Source organism: Rousettus aegyptiacus, unplaced genomic scaffold (genome assembly GCF_014176215.1).
Source record: "Rousettus aegyptiacus isolate mRouAeg1 unplaced genomic scaffold, mRouAeg1.p scaffold_m13_p_15, whole genome shotgun sequence".
Lineage (NCBI taxonomy): Eukaryota > Metazoa > Chordata > Mammalia > Chiroptera > Pteropodidae > Rousettus > Rousettus aegyptiacus.
Genome location: NW_023416290.1, coordinates 16,253,660 through 16,271,921, shown reverse-complemented (window position 1 = coordinate 16,271,921; position 18,262 = coordinate 16,253,660). Strand labels below are relative to the sequence as shown.

The following is an 18,262-nucleotide window of genomic DNA, read 5'->3' as shown; positions in this document are numbered from 1 at the left end:
GTTAGTTAGTTTTATGGTGACATAGGTTAACGAAATCCAGTAAGTTTCAGCTGTATACTTTAACAGTAAGGCATATATATATTTACACTGTGTGTTCACCTCCCATAGTTAGAATTCTTTCTGTCACCACATATTTGATCCCCTTTACCCCATCTATCTCCCCCCTACCCCCCCCCCCACACACACACACGCTCTGGTAACTGCTAGTCTATAGTCCATTTCCATGAGTCTCTGTTTATTTGTCCTATTCATTTGTTGCTTTTAGGTTTATATTCCACATGTAAGTGATATCATGTGATTTTCAGCTTTTTCTGTCTGGCTTATTTCACTTTGCACGATTATCTCGAGTTCCATCCAGGTTATTGCAAATGGCAGTATTTCATCTCTTCTTATGGCTGAGCAGTATTCCACTGTACATATGTACCACAGCTTCTTTAGCCAGTCATCTATCGTAGGACACTTTGGTTGCCTCCATGTCCTGACCACTGTGAATAATGCTGCTATGAACATCGGTGTGCAACTATTTTTTTGGATACGGGTTTTCAAGTCTTTGGGGTAAATGCCCAGTAGAGGGATTGCTGGGTCACATGGTAGATCAAGTCTTAGTTTTTTGAGGACCCTCCATACTGTTCTCCGTAGCGGCTGGACCAATTTGCAGTCCCGCCCGCAGCGTATGAGGGGTCCTTTTTCTCTGCATCTAGAGGTTACACTTTAAATACACACCCTGTAAAAGGTATGTTATTTTAAATCCACTCTTGGGTGTGTGTTGTGTTGGAATTAGATCCTTCTGGGCTTCTAAAATGTTTGAACTAAGCTCAGCTCCTCGAGGGCAGAGTCTGGGCCTTTGCATCTCTGCCAGTTACCACTCCAAGCACCGTGGCGGGCACAGCCTGAGTGTTCGGCAGCCCTTAACCCTATGAATGAAAGATGAACACTGTGAGGTGAGGAAGGGACCGCCAAAGATAAACCTCACTTCAAAACTTTGCCTCGTCTCATTCTCAAATGTAGGACTAAACGTTTGGTCAGTCCAGCAGTTCAACGGGGGTCATTCTGAGTGCGTGAATGCTACGGGCCCTAGGTACTTACAATATTTATCTGTTAGCTTCTAAGGAACCCGCTGCCTGCATGGGTACCAGGGGAGGCTGATTTGCTTTGTGGTCCCTAAAGTCCTGCAATCACCTGCTTATCCAGCAGAAAAACAGGAGCAGGGAGGCATAGATATCTGTGCTATCCTGTCTTTCTGACTCTTGGGTGGGAGCGAACAAATGGGTAAGTTGACCACAAAGTAACAAAGTCAGGATCAGACCAAAGTCAAGTTGTTGCTTATGTTTTCACAGGAGGGCTAAGCACTGAGTAGGAGACAGGGCTGTCGCTGGTAGTTCTTGGCATCTCTTTCCTAGTTCTGAGCAGGTGTTAAGATTGCGCACATCTCTCCTTAGAGAGCGGGTGAGCAGATACCAGCCATCACTGGCATGTGCCCCTGAGGGCATCACTCCTACCTACTTCCACCACAAACAGCTGATCAGAGAATTCCTGAGACAAATTTTGGTAAACATGCTTTGCTTCATTTTGTTGCATTTCAGTGTTTTCTGTCATCCCTCATGGACTGGCTACCATTTTGACTTTGATCTTGTTTCACATGTAACTGGAATGTAACATGGAGAAACAAGCTAAGATCTGGAAAGCAAAAAACTCAGATCAGCTGCTGGTGAAGCTGTTTCAAACTTTTGGAGAACAAGCATGTAGTGGACTATTAGGAGTGAGTTAACACATGGGACTGGCCGGAACTTAAAAGAAAAATCTGTGTGAAACTAAATATCAATGATCAGAAAGGAAACATACAAGGAAAGAAACATCTTAAAAGTTAAGCAATTCCTGTATGAGAAAAGCCTGGGATGTGCCAACGTTTCAGTGACTTAACATAATATGGATTTATTTCTCACTAATGCAACATCCAGGTGAGTCAGGTGGCCCATTTCCATAATTTTCTTATCTCCAACATATGACCCGAGGTCACCATGGCAAGGGAAAAGAGAACTGGTGGATCTCGAGGAAGGTTTTTAAAAGCCAGCTGGTTAGTGGCTTGTAGGTCTTGTGACTTCATCCAATTAGCCGGAACCCAGTCATTTGGCCCCAACCTAACAGCAAGAGATACCAGGACGTGTAGTATTCACATGTTCCTAGAAAGAAGATGAAGAAATGCAATTTGACAAACCTATAACATTGTCTCTGCAACAGTCCACCCTTCTGATCATCATAACGTTTCCATTCTTGTCATTCATAGAATGCACTCACCGTTTCTGAGGGAGGCCCCTGCCCCCCTCCCCTGACCTGGCCGAGGGGCCACGAGTCCTGTATCCAGCTGAAAGTCTGGGGGTTCTTTGGCATGGACTCCAAGAAGTCTGAGGTGCTTCCTCTTGATCTGGAGATCTATAAACTGAAAAGACACATGCTCCACTGGAGAACTCGATAGACCAGGAGTAGGATAAGCGCATGAAAATTCTCCCATCTGGAAGACGATAGGATAGGAAACACACGGCGGTCCCCACTCTATGGCCGTTCGAAATCCCCTGTGAGACACAGGGAAGACCTTCTGCCGGGTGGGGGAGCCCCCCGAGTTGACCTGATCACGCTGTCTGCGAGGAATCCCTCTCTGCTCACTATGTCTAAAACGGGCACTGGGAAATACGCCTCAACAGGGGCTGCATGCCATCTCGGCCAGCTCCCTGCTTAAGGCCTTTAAAACGAGATGAAAGCGCCCTTCACGGAGTCTGTGTATGATGGCATTGGTATTTAGGGCAATTCAGGGAAAAGTATAATTTATGCGGATGAGAACTGAGCCTTCTTAGTCACACACACACACACTGCCGCTGTGCACACACAGACAGCCAGGCGGGCTGACCCAGGAACTCTGTACCCCACGCCGCCCTGCCACGCGCAGAAGCTGCCAGCTGTCACCTCCGCCATCGCTCTGTGCCCCCTTCCCGTTCACCTGGCTCATTCGTTGACGCCCCCACAGACGCTTTAACTTTCTCCTGGCTTCCTCTCACGTTTACAGACTGAACTGTGTCCCCCACAACACACACCCACCCAAATTTGTGTTCTGAAGCCCCAGGGCCTCAGAATGCGATTATATTTGGAGACAGAAACGTTCAAGAGGCAGAAATGATATGGACAGACCATAACCCTGGTGAGGCCAGGAAGAGACCCCCAGCAGCGCAGGCAGAGGGGAAAGACTGCGCCAGGACGCAGCGACAAAGGGCCGTCTGAGAGCCAAGGATGTTTACGCCCCGGTCTGTGCTGTTGGTCGTGGCAGCTGTAGAATCCTGATACACTGATACACATCCTCTCGAATTCTTCTTTAGGTGCTTTTAGCCTTCTCCCTTCCACCTTCTCATCTTTAGCGACAGGGCTGTGTGAAAAGTAAACAAAATGAATAAGCTTTGAGGTAAAATGAAACATAATCTTCTGTCTCTTGTTTTCCTCAGCTACAAGGTAAGTAAGTATCCGTAACTTGGAGACGCTACGATTCTAAACCACCTCCTTTGAAAGTGCCTAAACGACCCCTTTGGAATCTTTGCGTTCCATCTCCCATCCTCTTTTAAGACATCTGTTTTCAAGGTAAATTAAAACTATTTCTTACTTGATTTAAGGTATTTATATTTCGACATCATCGCCGCTCTCTTTTCTTTTGCACTGTAAAATTTTCAAAACCAAATGATTCATGTGATATTATGGATTAAATTAGCTTTTGTTTGTTCCTCTGGGAATTTAAGTCCCATTTATAATGTAGTTTCTGCAGTAAACTATGTTCTGAGTCTCAAATATTTCATTCACAAATGAATCTTTGGAACCTACTGCTTAGAAATTGGGACCATCTAAACATGGTAGAATTGAAAAAAGTCATGAATTGTGATGGTATTACTTTGGCAACCAGCTTTATTTATTATGAGGCAAGAAGCTTGACCTAGTTGCAGTGGGAGCAGAAATCAAATAGGTGACTGACGTTACGGCCTCATCCTCCAGCCCTAGAAAACAATACGGTAAATGGGTGACTCCATCTCACCACAAGCAAAGGCCTGATTACAACCAAAAGTAGGTGTAGATCCTCAGCAGGCTGAACACTTCTGAAGTTTCATTTAATAACAAGATGAAGTATAAATATAAGATATTTAGTAAATTCATGACTGAATAGACTGACAAAGAGTTCTGCTGGATTCTTGCCTAGCCCCAGTCAGCCTACCTCTCTCAGCCTCTCCGAGCCCCGTCAGTCAGCCGCCTTCTCGGCTGTGCATGAAGCCGAGACCCTCTCCGCCTCCACCTTACTTCAGCAAATAGAAAACCGGCCTTACCACACAATGTTGGCCTGAGCTCAGGCCAGCTCTGTTTTCAATTCTGTGTAGCTCTTTCCTAATATTTTAATAGAATTGGAGATCAATAGAAGCAAAAAGACCTGCTGGCAGAGTGGCCAGATAAACCACCGGCGACTTGTTGGAGCCTGCACTAAGAAAAATAGGGACCCCGCAGTTCAAAACACCTCCACACATATTATCTACTTCAAATGTTTGAGCTCCTACTATGTATAAGACACCAGTTAGGAGCTTTGCTGAGCTATAGCATTGAATAAAATATAACCACTCTCCTTTCAGAGCTGGCAGTCCCTGGAATCACTCCAAAAGAAAAAAAAAAAAAAGAAAGAAAGAAAAGCAATGCAGTAAAAGTACTTTCAGCCAAATTTCTGAGAAACCGACTGCTGACTTTGCTCTATTGTCATGTTTCCATGGCCAAAGCACACCCAGGGACACCTGCCCTCACACCTCAAGAAACTCAGGGCCTCCTTCCTCAGGGACAGCCGGCCCGTGACAGACACACTGCGTTGGGTATTTCAGGGTCTGTTATCACCAGGTTCCCTGGACTTTCTCCCTAACCACATGCTTCCCAACACACTCTAAGAAAAACTCTAAAGAAAAATAGACTCCGTACCTATCTCCCGACATGTAGACATTTTTATGTTTTAAAAGAACAATTTTTGTTTCCAGGCGCATTTAAGTCAACTTCACTTTTTTTCCTGCCAGAAAAGTAGAGTTTACATTTAGATGCAGGACTGGCGATGGTACAAATGATAATCAATACCCCTCAGCATCTTCCTGGTTCCTTCATCCTTTTCTCCTCCCCAAAGGTTTGGAGGAACCAGATAAAATCCCAGATTTGGAACTTAAATTATAAAAGAAAGCCCTAACTAAAATCGCTTTTCAAACCATCTTTCTTCGTGAGCGAATGTGGCAAAGTGTGAAAAACGGGTGAATCGCGATGAAAGTGGGGGGTCTTCATTGTGCCATTTTTCCTTTTCTCAGGATTTCAAATTTTGCAAAATAGCAAGTAAAGAAGGGGATCGCCCTTTCCCTTTAAGCCCTCCCTTCTCTCATAGACTTTCTCACATAAACTCATAATTAACAACTGCCATTCTTTAATCTGTGATAAATTGCTCTAGAATTGTTAGTGTTCCATCCATATTCTAATTAGTTTTGCAACAGGCTTCTGGATGACCTTCCTGGGAAATCTTTCTTTGGCAAATGGTGTTGAGGACAGTAGCCATTGCTGGTATCACTTTTTTCAAAAAAGGTGGGGATTTTTAAAACTATAGTAAAGTTAAAGCTTATGAAGATTTTATATTTTTTGAAGTTTTTTTCATATATAACTTCATAGATAAAGAAATAGACTTTATGGAATCTGTGAGACCTAATGCTTCTTATTTGGAAACGAGGGCCTTAATATTAAATATGTACCAGTCAATTTAGTGGTACATATTTAATATTAATATTTACCGTGCTAACAGAAAGTTTCTAGAATCAGGTTCATCCTATAACTTGCTGTGAAACCTTTTTAACAAAACCGTTTCTCTTTTGCCAGATGTCAGTTTCTAATTCAAATGAAGGCTTAAACTAGATGACTTTGGATGGTCTATGATGCTCTATGAAGCATCAGTTCTGCTGGATAACTCAATATCACTTTCTGTATCCCAATGTCTGAACTGGTATCAGCCAAGGTGGTGTGGAGAAGGAGCTGCTGAGTACAGTATTGGCATTCCATTGTCTATTAATAAGAACAATCCCAACAAGCCTCCATCACAACTGCCTCAAAAATGTTGAACACTGATCCTAGAGGAACAACACTTGTCGATTCCACAATTAACAAGTCCAAGATATTGGTGAGTTGAGCAATGCCTTCCTGTGTGAGGGGGAGCGTAGTTTAACATTGCAAAATTGTATTTGGTTATACGGTGGCTCTTCACAGGCTCAGAGTCATTGCAAAGTGGGGGTCCTCAGCTTCCGGGCAACCCTGGACCAGTGAGCATGGCAGCCGCAGTGTCCTCGCCCACTGGCCAGATGATACTCCCAAACAGTGGAGATTATAGGACAGAAATGACATCAGGGATTTTGTTTCTGTGGCTGATCTTCAGTGACCTGAGTGTAGCTAGTTTGCCACTTGGATTTACCACAGAGTGAAGAACGCTGACTCTGGAGTCACTACAACATGGATTCCAATACTCCCAGCTCTGCTGTTTGCCAGCACTACAACCTTAGGTCGGTGGCTGACTTATTCTCCCTGGAGTTCCTTCTTTCTCCTCTGTGATAGTAACAGACACCTCGGGGGTCTCTCATGAGGATCAAGTGAGATGACCCATGTGAAACATATAAGCCCGGACCTGGACCACAGTAACCCTGAATAAATTGAGCCATTAACAGATCTATTCTAGGCCCATTTGATTTTACATCGGGTTAATACACACACACACACACACACACACACACACACACACACACACACATTAATTTTAGGCCCCTGTTGTAAATGAAGGTCTCTTGCCTAAATAGATTGTCTTAGCCGTCAATGAAGTTATAACTTAAGGTTATTTACAAGGAAATTTTATCTGTTGTTTTTAATGCAGTCCCTCAGATGCTTTTTTTTTTTTTAAGTGGAAAAAAGATTTTATATACTAGTGCATTTTTTTAAAGTTAACAAGATTATAATACAAAATAGGCTTTGAGATTGCTCTACAACAGGGGCTGGCCAATCATTTCTTATAAAGGGCCAGATGGTAAGTATTTCAGGTTCTGCAGCTGTGTGGTCTCTGCTGCAGGTACCCCGCTCTGCGATCGCATTGTGAGAACAGCCCAAGACAAGAGCACAAGTAAATGGGGGTACTCGTGTCCCTGTAAAACTTTACTGGTGGATGTGGAAATCTGAATTTCATGCAATTTTCATATGTCATGAAATACTATTTTTTAAAATTTTTCCTCAACCATTTAAACATGTAAAAACCGTTAAACTATTTTCGGTTTTTAATCTATATAAAAACAGATGGAGGACCACCTTTGACCCACAGTTCTGTCAATTCCAACCTCAACTACACGAGAATAAAGAAGAATGTGGAAAGGTATGGACGCCTTCAGCGAGTTGTAAAATAATTAAGAAACCACATTAGAAGTTTAGTTTAAAACGATTTCTATAAAATAGAATTTTGTTCATCTCAAACCACATCTAAATGAGTTTAATGTTCTTGCTATGAAAATCTATATAAACCTATATAATTCCATGGTAGTATAAAGAGCAAGAGCAAAAATGTAATGAATTTTATGAAATATGACTGAGCCTTTCGAGTGAATGATGATTTTGCTTTTTCTAAGAGATGACTAATGTACAGAATTGTTGCAGTGTATCATTAGGTGAATATTTTAAACATTTTGAATATATAGAAATTTAAGAGTAGCGTGGGGCGGGGGGCGTGTCTCAGGGTCGGGCATAGCCATCTCCTTCACTTCAGCCCGCAGCGCCCGGACCTCTATGCTTTGGGGGTGGGGCATGTGCTTGCGGGGCTCAGGCCTGGACTGAGCTTTGGGCGCAAGACAATGGTGACCAGGACCTGCACAGCTTGACCACCTTCACGTGGCTTCACCCAGCAGGTCCCCACCACCAGGCACAGAGGCCCCCTTCTGGGGCTCGCCGTCCTGTGCTCTCTTTTAAGTATTCCTCCCCAGGGAAAGACGGTCAGGGCAGGGTCCGGCATGGGTGCCCCGGAAGGTCAACTCCTTACATTATTTTCCGATGGGAGAAAGGGACACACCCCGTCAGCATGGGTGACTGCGATGGGCAACGATGCAGGACAGAAGCTCAAGCACTGAGAGCCCCGAGGGAAGAGGCGGCCAGCAACCCCACCCGCCTAGAACAGCGCACTGGAGGCCGGTGCGGGGGGAGATGCGCTCAAAGGGCCCAAGGAACCGTGGCTGGGACCTGGGCCACCCAGCCTGTCCCTGGGTTTGGAAAAGGGGCTCTGAGCTTCAGGTCCTCACTTGACATGTTTCTTTCTTTTGCTGGAGAAAGGGTCTTCGTGTGCATCTTGCATCCTAAGACTTTGCCCATCCTTTTCCAACCTCCATCACTTTATGGGGTGTAGACAAGGACAATCCTTCGGCATCTCTCACCTTCAGAGGGGAGCGGTTCAGTTTCTTCTTGAACGAGAGGATGTCTGTGGGGGTTGAAATGGGCCCCAGATCACTGACTCTCTGACTCTTCCTTGCTTTCCCTGGCTGTCTTCCCCCACCACAGAGGTGGGGAGACATGGGGGCCCAGGCATTAGGGAGTTACGCAGAAGGGGCTGGGCCCAGAGCCCCATCAGGAATGGAAATCTCCCAGACTGCAGCTCTGCTCCAAAGGCTGGGCTGGGACTGGCCTGCACTGTCTGCCTCAACCTCCTACCCTCGCATCCCGCCCAGAGTCCCCAGCTGTTCTCTCCAGTGGCTCCTGCGTGTGTCAGGCTGGGAGTCCCCAGCTGTTCTCTCCAGTGGCTCCTGCGTGTGTCAGGCTGGTGGTGGGGTCACTGCGAGAGAGCCTCAGGGAAAGACGACAGTCAAGGCGGAGGGGGAGGATGGGAGAGAAGTGAAGCTGGAGAACTAGGCGGAGGGTGGAGAATGCTTGCAGGGGCGGCGTGCAGGGGAAAGCACCGGCTAGGGGCCTGGAAACGTGGGTTTTGCTCACAGATTCACCACCAAGTGGGTGGGTGGGGCAGGCCCCTCTTACTGTCCATGTCCAGCTCCCTCAGTTGCACCCCTGAGTCACTCCTGTCCCTCTTTCATCTCGTTGCCTTGGGAGGGGAGTGTGTGTGTGTGTCAAATAGATGGGGCCCTGTAGGTTCTAATCCTAGTTTTTCCCTGACTTCCTGTGTGACCTGGGGCAACTCACCGTCACTCTCTGGGCTCTTTTGTAAAACAAAGATCCCATAGTTCTGACTGCCTGGCTCTGGGCGTGCGCATGGCTCCCAATGCCAGTCCCTCTCATGTGACCTGGAATCCTCAGCCTGCCTCCCCGCTCCACTCTGCAGCTCACCTTCTTAGGTTTTCCAGATCATTCACAAGGCTAGGGTTTTGAATGTCTGCGGAGTTTTGACGTTTGCCGCTGACTGTGGCCGGTATGCACCCAGAGCCCTGTGATGCAGTCTTGGTGATCTTGGAGTCTTTTCTCGGTTCTACAGGACAGACACACCCTTGCAAGAAACCTTCCCTCATTGACTGCATGATCAATTGTCCTGACCCTAAAAGCGAATGAGAACCACGGGCTGACCTCAGATGTTAGTTTTACTGTGGGGAGTTGAGGGTTTTTTAGCATTCTAAAAGAGGAAGTTAGTAATAAGTGCAGAAGTGAGCGATGTGACTTGGGGAAGATACGCTGGTTTCCAGGGACCTGACGCAGCCACGTGGGAGTGGTGGTGGAAGGGCATTCAATGGGGCCGTAGGGGCAAGAACAGAGGACCGTGAAGTGCTGGCTCCAAGGGCTGGAGACTCCACAGCCATCTTGACCTATGCAAAGGGCCGTCATGCCCAAGACAGACTGGGTTTTCTCCACACAGCCCCAGGGACAGAGCTTGGCCCCCTGGGACGAAGGAGCAAGGAGGTGGGCCAGGTAGAATGAGCGTTTCCAACAGTTGTTCTGCGTCATTCCTTTCTGCCCTGATGGAAAGGAAACTTTCTCAAATGCATCGCCTGCTTCCTGTTCCTGAGAGTGGACACTTTGAGATTTGACCTTTTTTGCAGGTAACTCAAAGTCAAAGTGATTAATATTATTTATTTTACCAATGCCCAAAGGCCACATTGAGAGAGTCATTTGTCCACACTGGGCCATTTGGAAGACACTAAAAGGCCTGCATGAGATGCTTTTTAAGTTCTTATAAATCCTTTTAATAATGTCCCTCCCTGCTGCCAGGCTGTCGCTTCTCGTTGCTATAATTCTGTCTACAGCAAACCTTTTTGCTACTTCAAAAAAAATTTTAAAACACAGACATTCGCACTTTTATTTCTGAAAGGTGAATCATTTCAAAATCATCAAATATTACAATATTTTCTTCGTATTTGTAGTATATGAAAAAGGCAAATATAATTTACACACACACACACAGTAACATCAATAAGAATATAGCTGATAACTTCAATACTTATGTTTGACCAGAGCCCTGTAGTACACAGTACTAAAACACTATGATATAATCTTGAAGGAATTTTCCTTCAACTACAAGTCACTTAAAGATAAAAAGTATTTTATTTAAATAGAATACAATATCAAGTCACATTTAATGAACTCTTTGCAGCATGTTTCATATCCAAAGCTTCTAAATGGTCATTTTCATCCAGTTTTAATTTTAAAACATATCACATGAGATAAGATAGTTGAAACCTAACATAGACATCAGAGTTTCCAGAAACAAAGGGGAAATATTAAAACCAGATAGTTAATTTTAAATTCCTAAATCTTGGATATAGGGAAAGCTGAAAAACATTTTTTTCTATTAAAAGGCATAATATAATATTTTAGAATATTCTTTTTAATACAAATCTATAGCTGAAGAATCCTACATCTAATCAAAAAATCATGTAGTTTCACTAAAACATGAATTTGTACCTTTTCCACAATTGTTAGGTGGTTTTTATAAAAATAAAGCAGTTTCCTTAGGGAAAAAAAATCTACCTATTGGAATATCTTCATTCTAGAGGGGGAAAAAAAAGACTTTTTCCTCTGAAAATAATGAAGTTTAGTCCCCGGCTACATAAACATTCACTGACTTATTCAAATAAAAACACATTCTTGCGCTTCTAGAAACCAGTTTTCACTAGCACAGTCTGAAAGAGTTTCTGGACATTGCCCCAAAATGTCAAGATCCGTAAGCAAGTGTCGGCGAACACCTGCTGGCTCAGCTCCACCACCGTCAAATGCGTCTGTCCGGAGGGACGGACAGCGGACGACGTTCCACGGTCCTGTCGCATTACCTAGTGTCCTCTGTTTCCAACCATAGATTCACAAACGTTTGAGCTTATATTTAAACTCGATATCATTTAATGGTGGTAAAATGCCCAAGCCTGCACGGGACTGGTCCAAAGGGGGACATTTAACATGTCTCTCTACAAACTCTAGTTCAAAATAGAAAAGCATCAGAATCAAAAATTGTTTGATTTCCTGAACGGCAAATAATCTTCCAGGACATATTGTAGCTCCTGACCCAAAAGGCATATAGTAGTATTTTAACTTGAGTCCATTGCTATAGAAAGTGGTTTTTGCCTTTCCGTTTTCATCAAGATATCGATCATATTTAAAGGTCTGCAATAAAAAAAATAGAAAGAAAACAAACTGATAAGTTAGTTTTAAAGTATCTTTTTCTTGACCTGGAAACTCTAAAGAATAATTTTTTTTAAATTCAAGTTACCCTACCGCGAATCGGAATGGAAGTTTAGTGAGAGCTAATGGGGACTAGAAAGCTTGATGATACCTCCTGTCCTGCCTGGGTCACTAGTTCCTCAGGCAGAACGAGAAAGAGGGTTCTGATCGGAAACTAGGATATGATCAGCCCCTAAGCCTCTAATTTTCTGTGAGCAGGTATTTTTAAGGAACAAGAAAGGCAGCAACTTTATTATCACAACTGCAGATATAATCTAGTGGAGATTATATGGATGACAAATATCAGGAAAAAAAAAGGAAAAATTCAGGCCATCGTCCAGGTTTTCCAAAACACATATATGACATAATAAAGGAGACAGTTCTTATGGCTTCAACGATGATTCTGCAATGGTAAATTTCCACTTTATTTCAGTTTGGGCAGACATCACCTGGATATTACACTTGGATGAACGGGCACTTACCAAAGGGTCCGGGTAGATTTCTGGATCTAAATGCATTAACTGCGGGTAAAATGCTATGATGTCGTCTTTGCGGATATGATAGGAACCATCCTGGAGGTGCAAACTGAAATCCTCTTTAGCAGTTCGGATGTTCAGGGAGGCACTAGAAAGCCTCAGGGACTCCTTGATGATACTATCTAAATAGTTTAAAAGATAAAAGGGAAGGCAAAAGGAAGAACAAATAAACTATTGAAAGGCCACATGACAGAGTCTGACATACTTCTAGCAGCGCGCAAAACTAAACAGATTGTGAGAAGCTAGCTCGATACAAATTTCCCAGACTTTTTCTGTTACCACTGTGTTGTGATCAGTGATTCAGTCGTGTCTGAATGGATTTTTCAATCTGGTTATCTAATTTAATACTAATCTTTTAATAAATATGTAATCTGGGTCATCAATGAAAACTTGATTTTCATAATTTTATGGAAAAATATTTTATTTCTACATGACACTTGAAAATAAAATTGGGAAAATCAGTAAATCGCTTTTATGTGGATTATTCCAAGTTTATTGTTTTTGGGATTTAATATACTGATAACACTTTCATTTAGAAACATTTCTCCAGATATTTAATGCAGCTTTGTTTCAGTGTTTACATGAGCTCATTTTTATCAGTAGACTATCCAATGTTGTATGACAATCCCCTGCTGCCTGGTAAGCACATAAAGGGACAAAGGGAACCATCCTAAGAATAGCTAAAATATACAGATCTAATGAGAAGGTCCGGCCTGACCTTCCGGCCTCTAGTCTTTGAATCGTCATGTTTTGGGTGCTCATCTCATGCTTGTGTGTAAAATCATAACATGTGAGCACTTTATTTTACAAATAAGAAAAGCAAGACCCCAAAGTGAAGTGACATGTCCGAGGTCTCCGTGGCAGGGCAGAGCCCGACATGACACCCATGCCTCTTGCCTCCCAGTCCCTTCCATAAGACACAGTGCCCCTGAAAGTGTCCATTGGTTTCTTTCCTCCAGTCAAAAACAACAAAAACGAAAAGAAAATTCTTTCTTGCTACAAAAATATAGTAGTTTTTATATTTCTATAAACTATAGAGAAGCAAAAATAAGAAAAAAAAAATAACCTTCGATCCCATTATACAATCCATGTAGCTAATAGCAGTTTCTTAATGGTACTTTTCCCCCCTTGATGTCATGAAAATGAATAATGTGCTCCCGTTACCCATAAAATTAATGGTAAGAGTAATGACAGAGGAGACAGAGTGGGGCAGTGCAGAGAGGTGGCTGAGAGTGTGGAGTCGAGACCCACGGTAATGTTGTAATTGGTTCCACCATTTGATCCCAGACGGTAATTCAACCTCTAAGAGCCAGTTTGCTCACTTGTTATACAGAAACACTGTGGGAATCAAAGGAGACAGTGCATACGAAATACCTAGCATAATGCCTAGACCAAGTACTTTGGTAGGACACAGTAAATGAACTTTAATGAAATACTCCAGTAAAGCATACCTAGCACTGGCATGGCATTCAGTTGCATTGAAGTCAAACAAACAGGATTGCCTTCAAAGCTGACTTTTTGGCCAGTGTTCTTCAGCGTTTTATTCACTTCTTCAGTAGCTGCTTTCATTGCTTCGGGGCTCCTATTAAGAGTTAATAAAAAAGTAAAGATGTACAGAAAATAAATTTTTTCTACACCAAAAGATCATCACATAGACCAAAAGCATGAAAAGGTATTATGAGTCTTTTCCTATTTTAATTGTTGAATTTCTGCCTTCTATTCAAAGAAAGAAAAGACTGGTTAAGTTGCTAGTTACCTAATCATTTGAAATAAGCTCCAGAAAGTAGCAGGAATGGTGTTTGCTTGTGATGCCCACAAGACAGCTAGCTGTATCTTGGCCTTCTCCATGTCATCTGAGGTGGAGAGCATGCCGTTCAGAAATCTGACCAGTTCTGACAAGTGGCCTCTCTTCTCCAGGTTCTCATACCTCAAGCCGTCTGCCAGTTTTTCCCGGGCATGGTGTGCAGACTTGAACATGTGAATGGGGAGGCCTGCTACCAGGGCTGGAAAGATTTTATCAAATTCCTTGAAGTTGTCAAGGTTATTTAGAATAAGTGCTTTTTGTTCAGCTTGTCCCGTAAGATCTTGGCCAAAGAGAGTTAAATACCCAGCTTCAAACATCACTCGGTAGCAAAAAGAATACATTCCTTCTGTCACCCAAGCAGGCATCTTTGATTCGGGTACGACCGGAGGTCTCATGACAAGTTGGAGGTTTTTCATCATGGCTTCTGTGAGGGACTCCAAGGCATCTCCCTGCAAAGTTTTGATGAAAGCTTTGCTTATGTTTTCCGTAGTATTTCCATCACTTGGGTCAATGCTTCTGTGCCCAAATGCCTGGCGGTAAATGAAACATGTGGAAAAAGAAATTAAACCTGACCCAGTGCTAGTAAATGGCTGAAAACAAACTAGATACTTTCATAATTGGGAGTGTGTCTTTTTCTTTTCTTTTCTTTTCTTTTCTTTTCTTTTCTTTTCTTTTCTTTTCTTTTCTTTTCTTTTTAAGTCTACTTGTTAAAAAAAATGGAGCCAGTGGATACTGGCCTTCCCACATACAATTTCACAGCACTTAACTAATAAATAGCCAAGTCATGCCATTCCTTTACAGCCAAGTTTAAATCCCAGCTCTTCGGTGAAACTTCCCTCAACCTCTCTATTTGTCCATTTCGTATTTTTCTTATGCTAGAACATTTATTTGCATGTTAATTTGCTACTAATTAATAACAGTTTTTAACCATTAGTTCTTTATATTTTTTGTGAACTTTAATCTGTGTAGAGGCAGGCACCCTATTTCTTTAGAGATTCAGTAAATATTGGCTGTTTTCTCTACAAAGAAGCCTCTTAGATTACATCTAAGTGATGGCAAAACATCTGGTCAATTCTTTAACAGAATTCAACAACGGTGTGGCATTAGTGTGATAAAATAAAATAATTGATTGAATAATGCACTCGGGGTGTCGTGTGGGCTTTGTTGACATGAGTAAGTTTATACCACCCTTACCATACACTGCCATCTGGCTCAGTAAAATATTTCATTTTTATTTCACCCTCATTAGCTGGCTAAAAAGAAAAATGACAAATCTATACCTATTTGACTTTTTAAATGATTAGTACCAAGAGGTTGTGTCTAATTTGATTATATTTCTAAGAATCTCTGTGTAAGGGTAACTCACTTCGGCATCTCTATCTGTACATCAAAGTACCTCAAAATGACTAAGTAGACTGACATATTAAAAAGCAGAAAACAAGCAAACAGAATGCTGTATAAATGCAAAACAAGTTACCTTTGCAGAAGTAGTAAAATGAAATTTTTTCCAATCCAGATATTTCCCATGGCACAACACTTTTTGGTATGACAAGGGATTTGTAATGAAGTGGATGTAGTTCCCCATTAGTCTGCAGGTAAAAACATGACCATGTTTCCTTTGATTTACTCTGAGGAACTCAAGAGGGTTGGCATAAAATTGCAGAGCACATCCCAGGTATGGAATCAACCCATTCTCCAGAGGTGGTTCGCCCATTTGTCTGTAAGACACAAATATATGATAGATATGGACAACTGCACACTTTTTAAAAAATTTAAACGAAGTTTTTCAATGTTTGCTATTTAAGCTTCAAAATTCCACAGTCGATAGCTTTTTTGTGTTGATGGGGCCTTGTTCCTTTACTAATAATGGGTTATATTAACCTAATAAGATGATATGTCTGTGACAATAATTACTAAATCCACCCACCCATCCATCCATCCACCCATGCTTACATTCCACGAACACCTACTGTATGTTATGCAATCGCTCTTCCCAATGAGGAGGATAAAAGGATGAACAAAGGCAAGGGTTTTGCTCTCAATACAGAGATAAAACTATATTCTAGCATTTGTTTTTCCTAAGCATCATTTGCCTAAGTATCTGTTTTCTTTAGAGATACAGAATATTGAATAATAGAGAGGATTGTAGAATTAAAGTTTTCAAAATTTTCATAAGTTAAAGATATTATTATACTGTGATGATAGTTAAAGATAAGGAGAAACTCCCTTGAGAAATTAGCGTATGATAAAATGAAATTAAGTAAGATATGTATTGACAGGATCATCAATTGCAATTCAATGCTTTTTTATGCTATTTTAAATGTTTTTATTAAAGAATAGGAACATTTATTTTCCAACATAAACTACCACCCTTCTCGATAGAATCACATAGCATAAAACAATTATTTTTATTTTTTTAGTTCAAAGATAAGTAGTTTAATTAAATCTAGAAACTAGTAAGGCTGAATTGAAACACTTTAAGGAACAAAAAACCTTGTAAAAGGTAAACAACACATAGAAATCTATATAGCTGCGGCTATGCTCTGGATGATTCTATCTTTTAAAGATTGACATAACAGAATATTTACGACCTCCTCCCCTCCTGCCCCCAAATACTCTTTGAGCCAATCAGAAGTTAAATAAACTATAGCTATGTATTTGACTCTATTTGTGTTTCTTATATTTTTAAACCAGTTATTAATGAATAACACCCATAAATAAAATTTATGTCACATACACTTAGCCGTTTCCAAGTTCACCATAATTGAATATCATTAATAAGAGAAAAGTAATAGCATGGTCAATACAGGCCCTGTGCTCTTGTCCAAACGTAGGCTGAGTTTACACAACACACAAGAACTGGCTGAAGAGAGAACATTTATTTAGTCAGAGCACCTGTTTAATCCACATAACAGAAAGAAACCCTTCTCATTGCATATCCCACTTACCACTTAAATCCTGACTAATCCAGACCTCCTCTTTGTATACCCAGTAAACATACACAGAGATCTCATAAGATTTGTCAGTTATGTTTAACAAGTCTGTACATTTTTGCATTACCATTGATATGTCAATACGAAAAAGAAAATACTGCTGCTACACCTTTTGTTAGACATAATTTTAAAAAATGTCACTTTAAAATGTTCGATTTTCAATTTTTTTAATTTGAGAAAAAGTTAAAGAAAAAAAATGCTAGTGTTCATACAGAAAGCCAAATTTATTAACTGAATAAATCTTTTCTTACCTTCTCCTCATTCCAAGAATAAACCATAAACAACAGCACACTGCTGTAACAATCCCCCAGATCAAAGATATGGTCATTCTTTTGCAAATCTAATGCAAAATTTCTGAGGACTATCTGATTAGAAAGGTAAGGGTGTTGCTGAATAGAAACTGTAGCTAGACTTTTTATATATGGTAAGATCTTGCACTTGAGTGACTAAAGCAAATATCCTATTAGAAAAAAAAAAATAGGCCTTGAACTAAGTCCACAGATATCAGAAGAGGTTCCAAAACAATTAGAGATCTGCAATACATGATAAGTTGAAGGTCTCTCAAACACAAGTTTGGCATGTTTATAAAAAGAACAAACAAATCTCTTCAAGATGAACATGTCAACTAGAGATGTAAAGTAAAATAATTTAAAGAAAAATAAGCATGAGTTATCAAGCTAGTGATTTGTTCTCGTTAGCTTTTGAAGAAGAAATCAATTTAAATAGTTTACAAGAGAGACAGTGGTTAAGGTCAAAGGAAAGAGAACTGGGTGAAATGTTTCTGGGCCTTCATATCTCAGGGCTTGTACAAAATCATGAGTATTTTACTATATATAGTAACTGTTACTTACCTAATACCCTCAAGAAAGTACCCCACATAAATGCATCTTCTGATTAAACAGTTTTATGTAGGCATCAAAACTTTATCAACTGTTTTTTCTAATTAAAAATGTTTATTAATTTTTCTAATTGTTAAAGTAACACAATTTTCTTTCAAATAACTTAAAACTAACTAAAACATATCTTGGTAGAAAGTGAAAGTTGATTAACAATTTATCTTCCCTACTACTCTCCACTCAAAAGTAACCATTGTTAACTGGTATATATTTTTCCAAACTGTGCCAAGAACTCTTAAAAGGTATTCTGGTTGCTGGCGTTAATAAGATGGACAAATTCTCTACTCTAAGGAGGTTCTATTTCAATAAGGAGATAATAAAATATGTGTTATG

At 41.2% G+C, this 18,262-nt stretch overlaps 1 protein-coding gene across 1 annotated transcript; it reads right to left on the bottom strand.

The window, feature by feature from the left end:
• Positions 1–11,318: 11,318 nt before the first annotated feature.
• Positions 11,319–17,438, bottom strand: LOC107521198 (cytochrome P450 7A1). Its single transcript, XM_016165684.2, has 6 exons — positions 17,285–17,438; positions 15,518–15,758; positions 13,993–14,570; positions 13,688–13,818; positions 12,183–12,358; positions 11,319–11,643 (listed from the first exon to the last, which is right to left on the bottom strand). The coding sequence occupies exons 1-6, from the start codon at positions 17,359–17,361 to the stop codon at positions 11,344–11,346; spliced, it is 1,503 nt and encodes a 500-aa protein (XP_016021170.2). The 5' UTR covers positions 17,362–17,438; the 3' UTR covers positions 11,319–11,343.
• Positions 17,439–18,262: the final 824 nt, after the last annotated feature.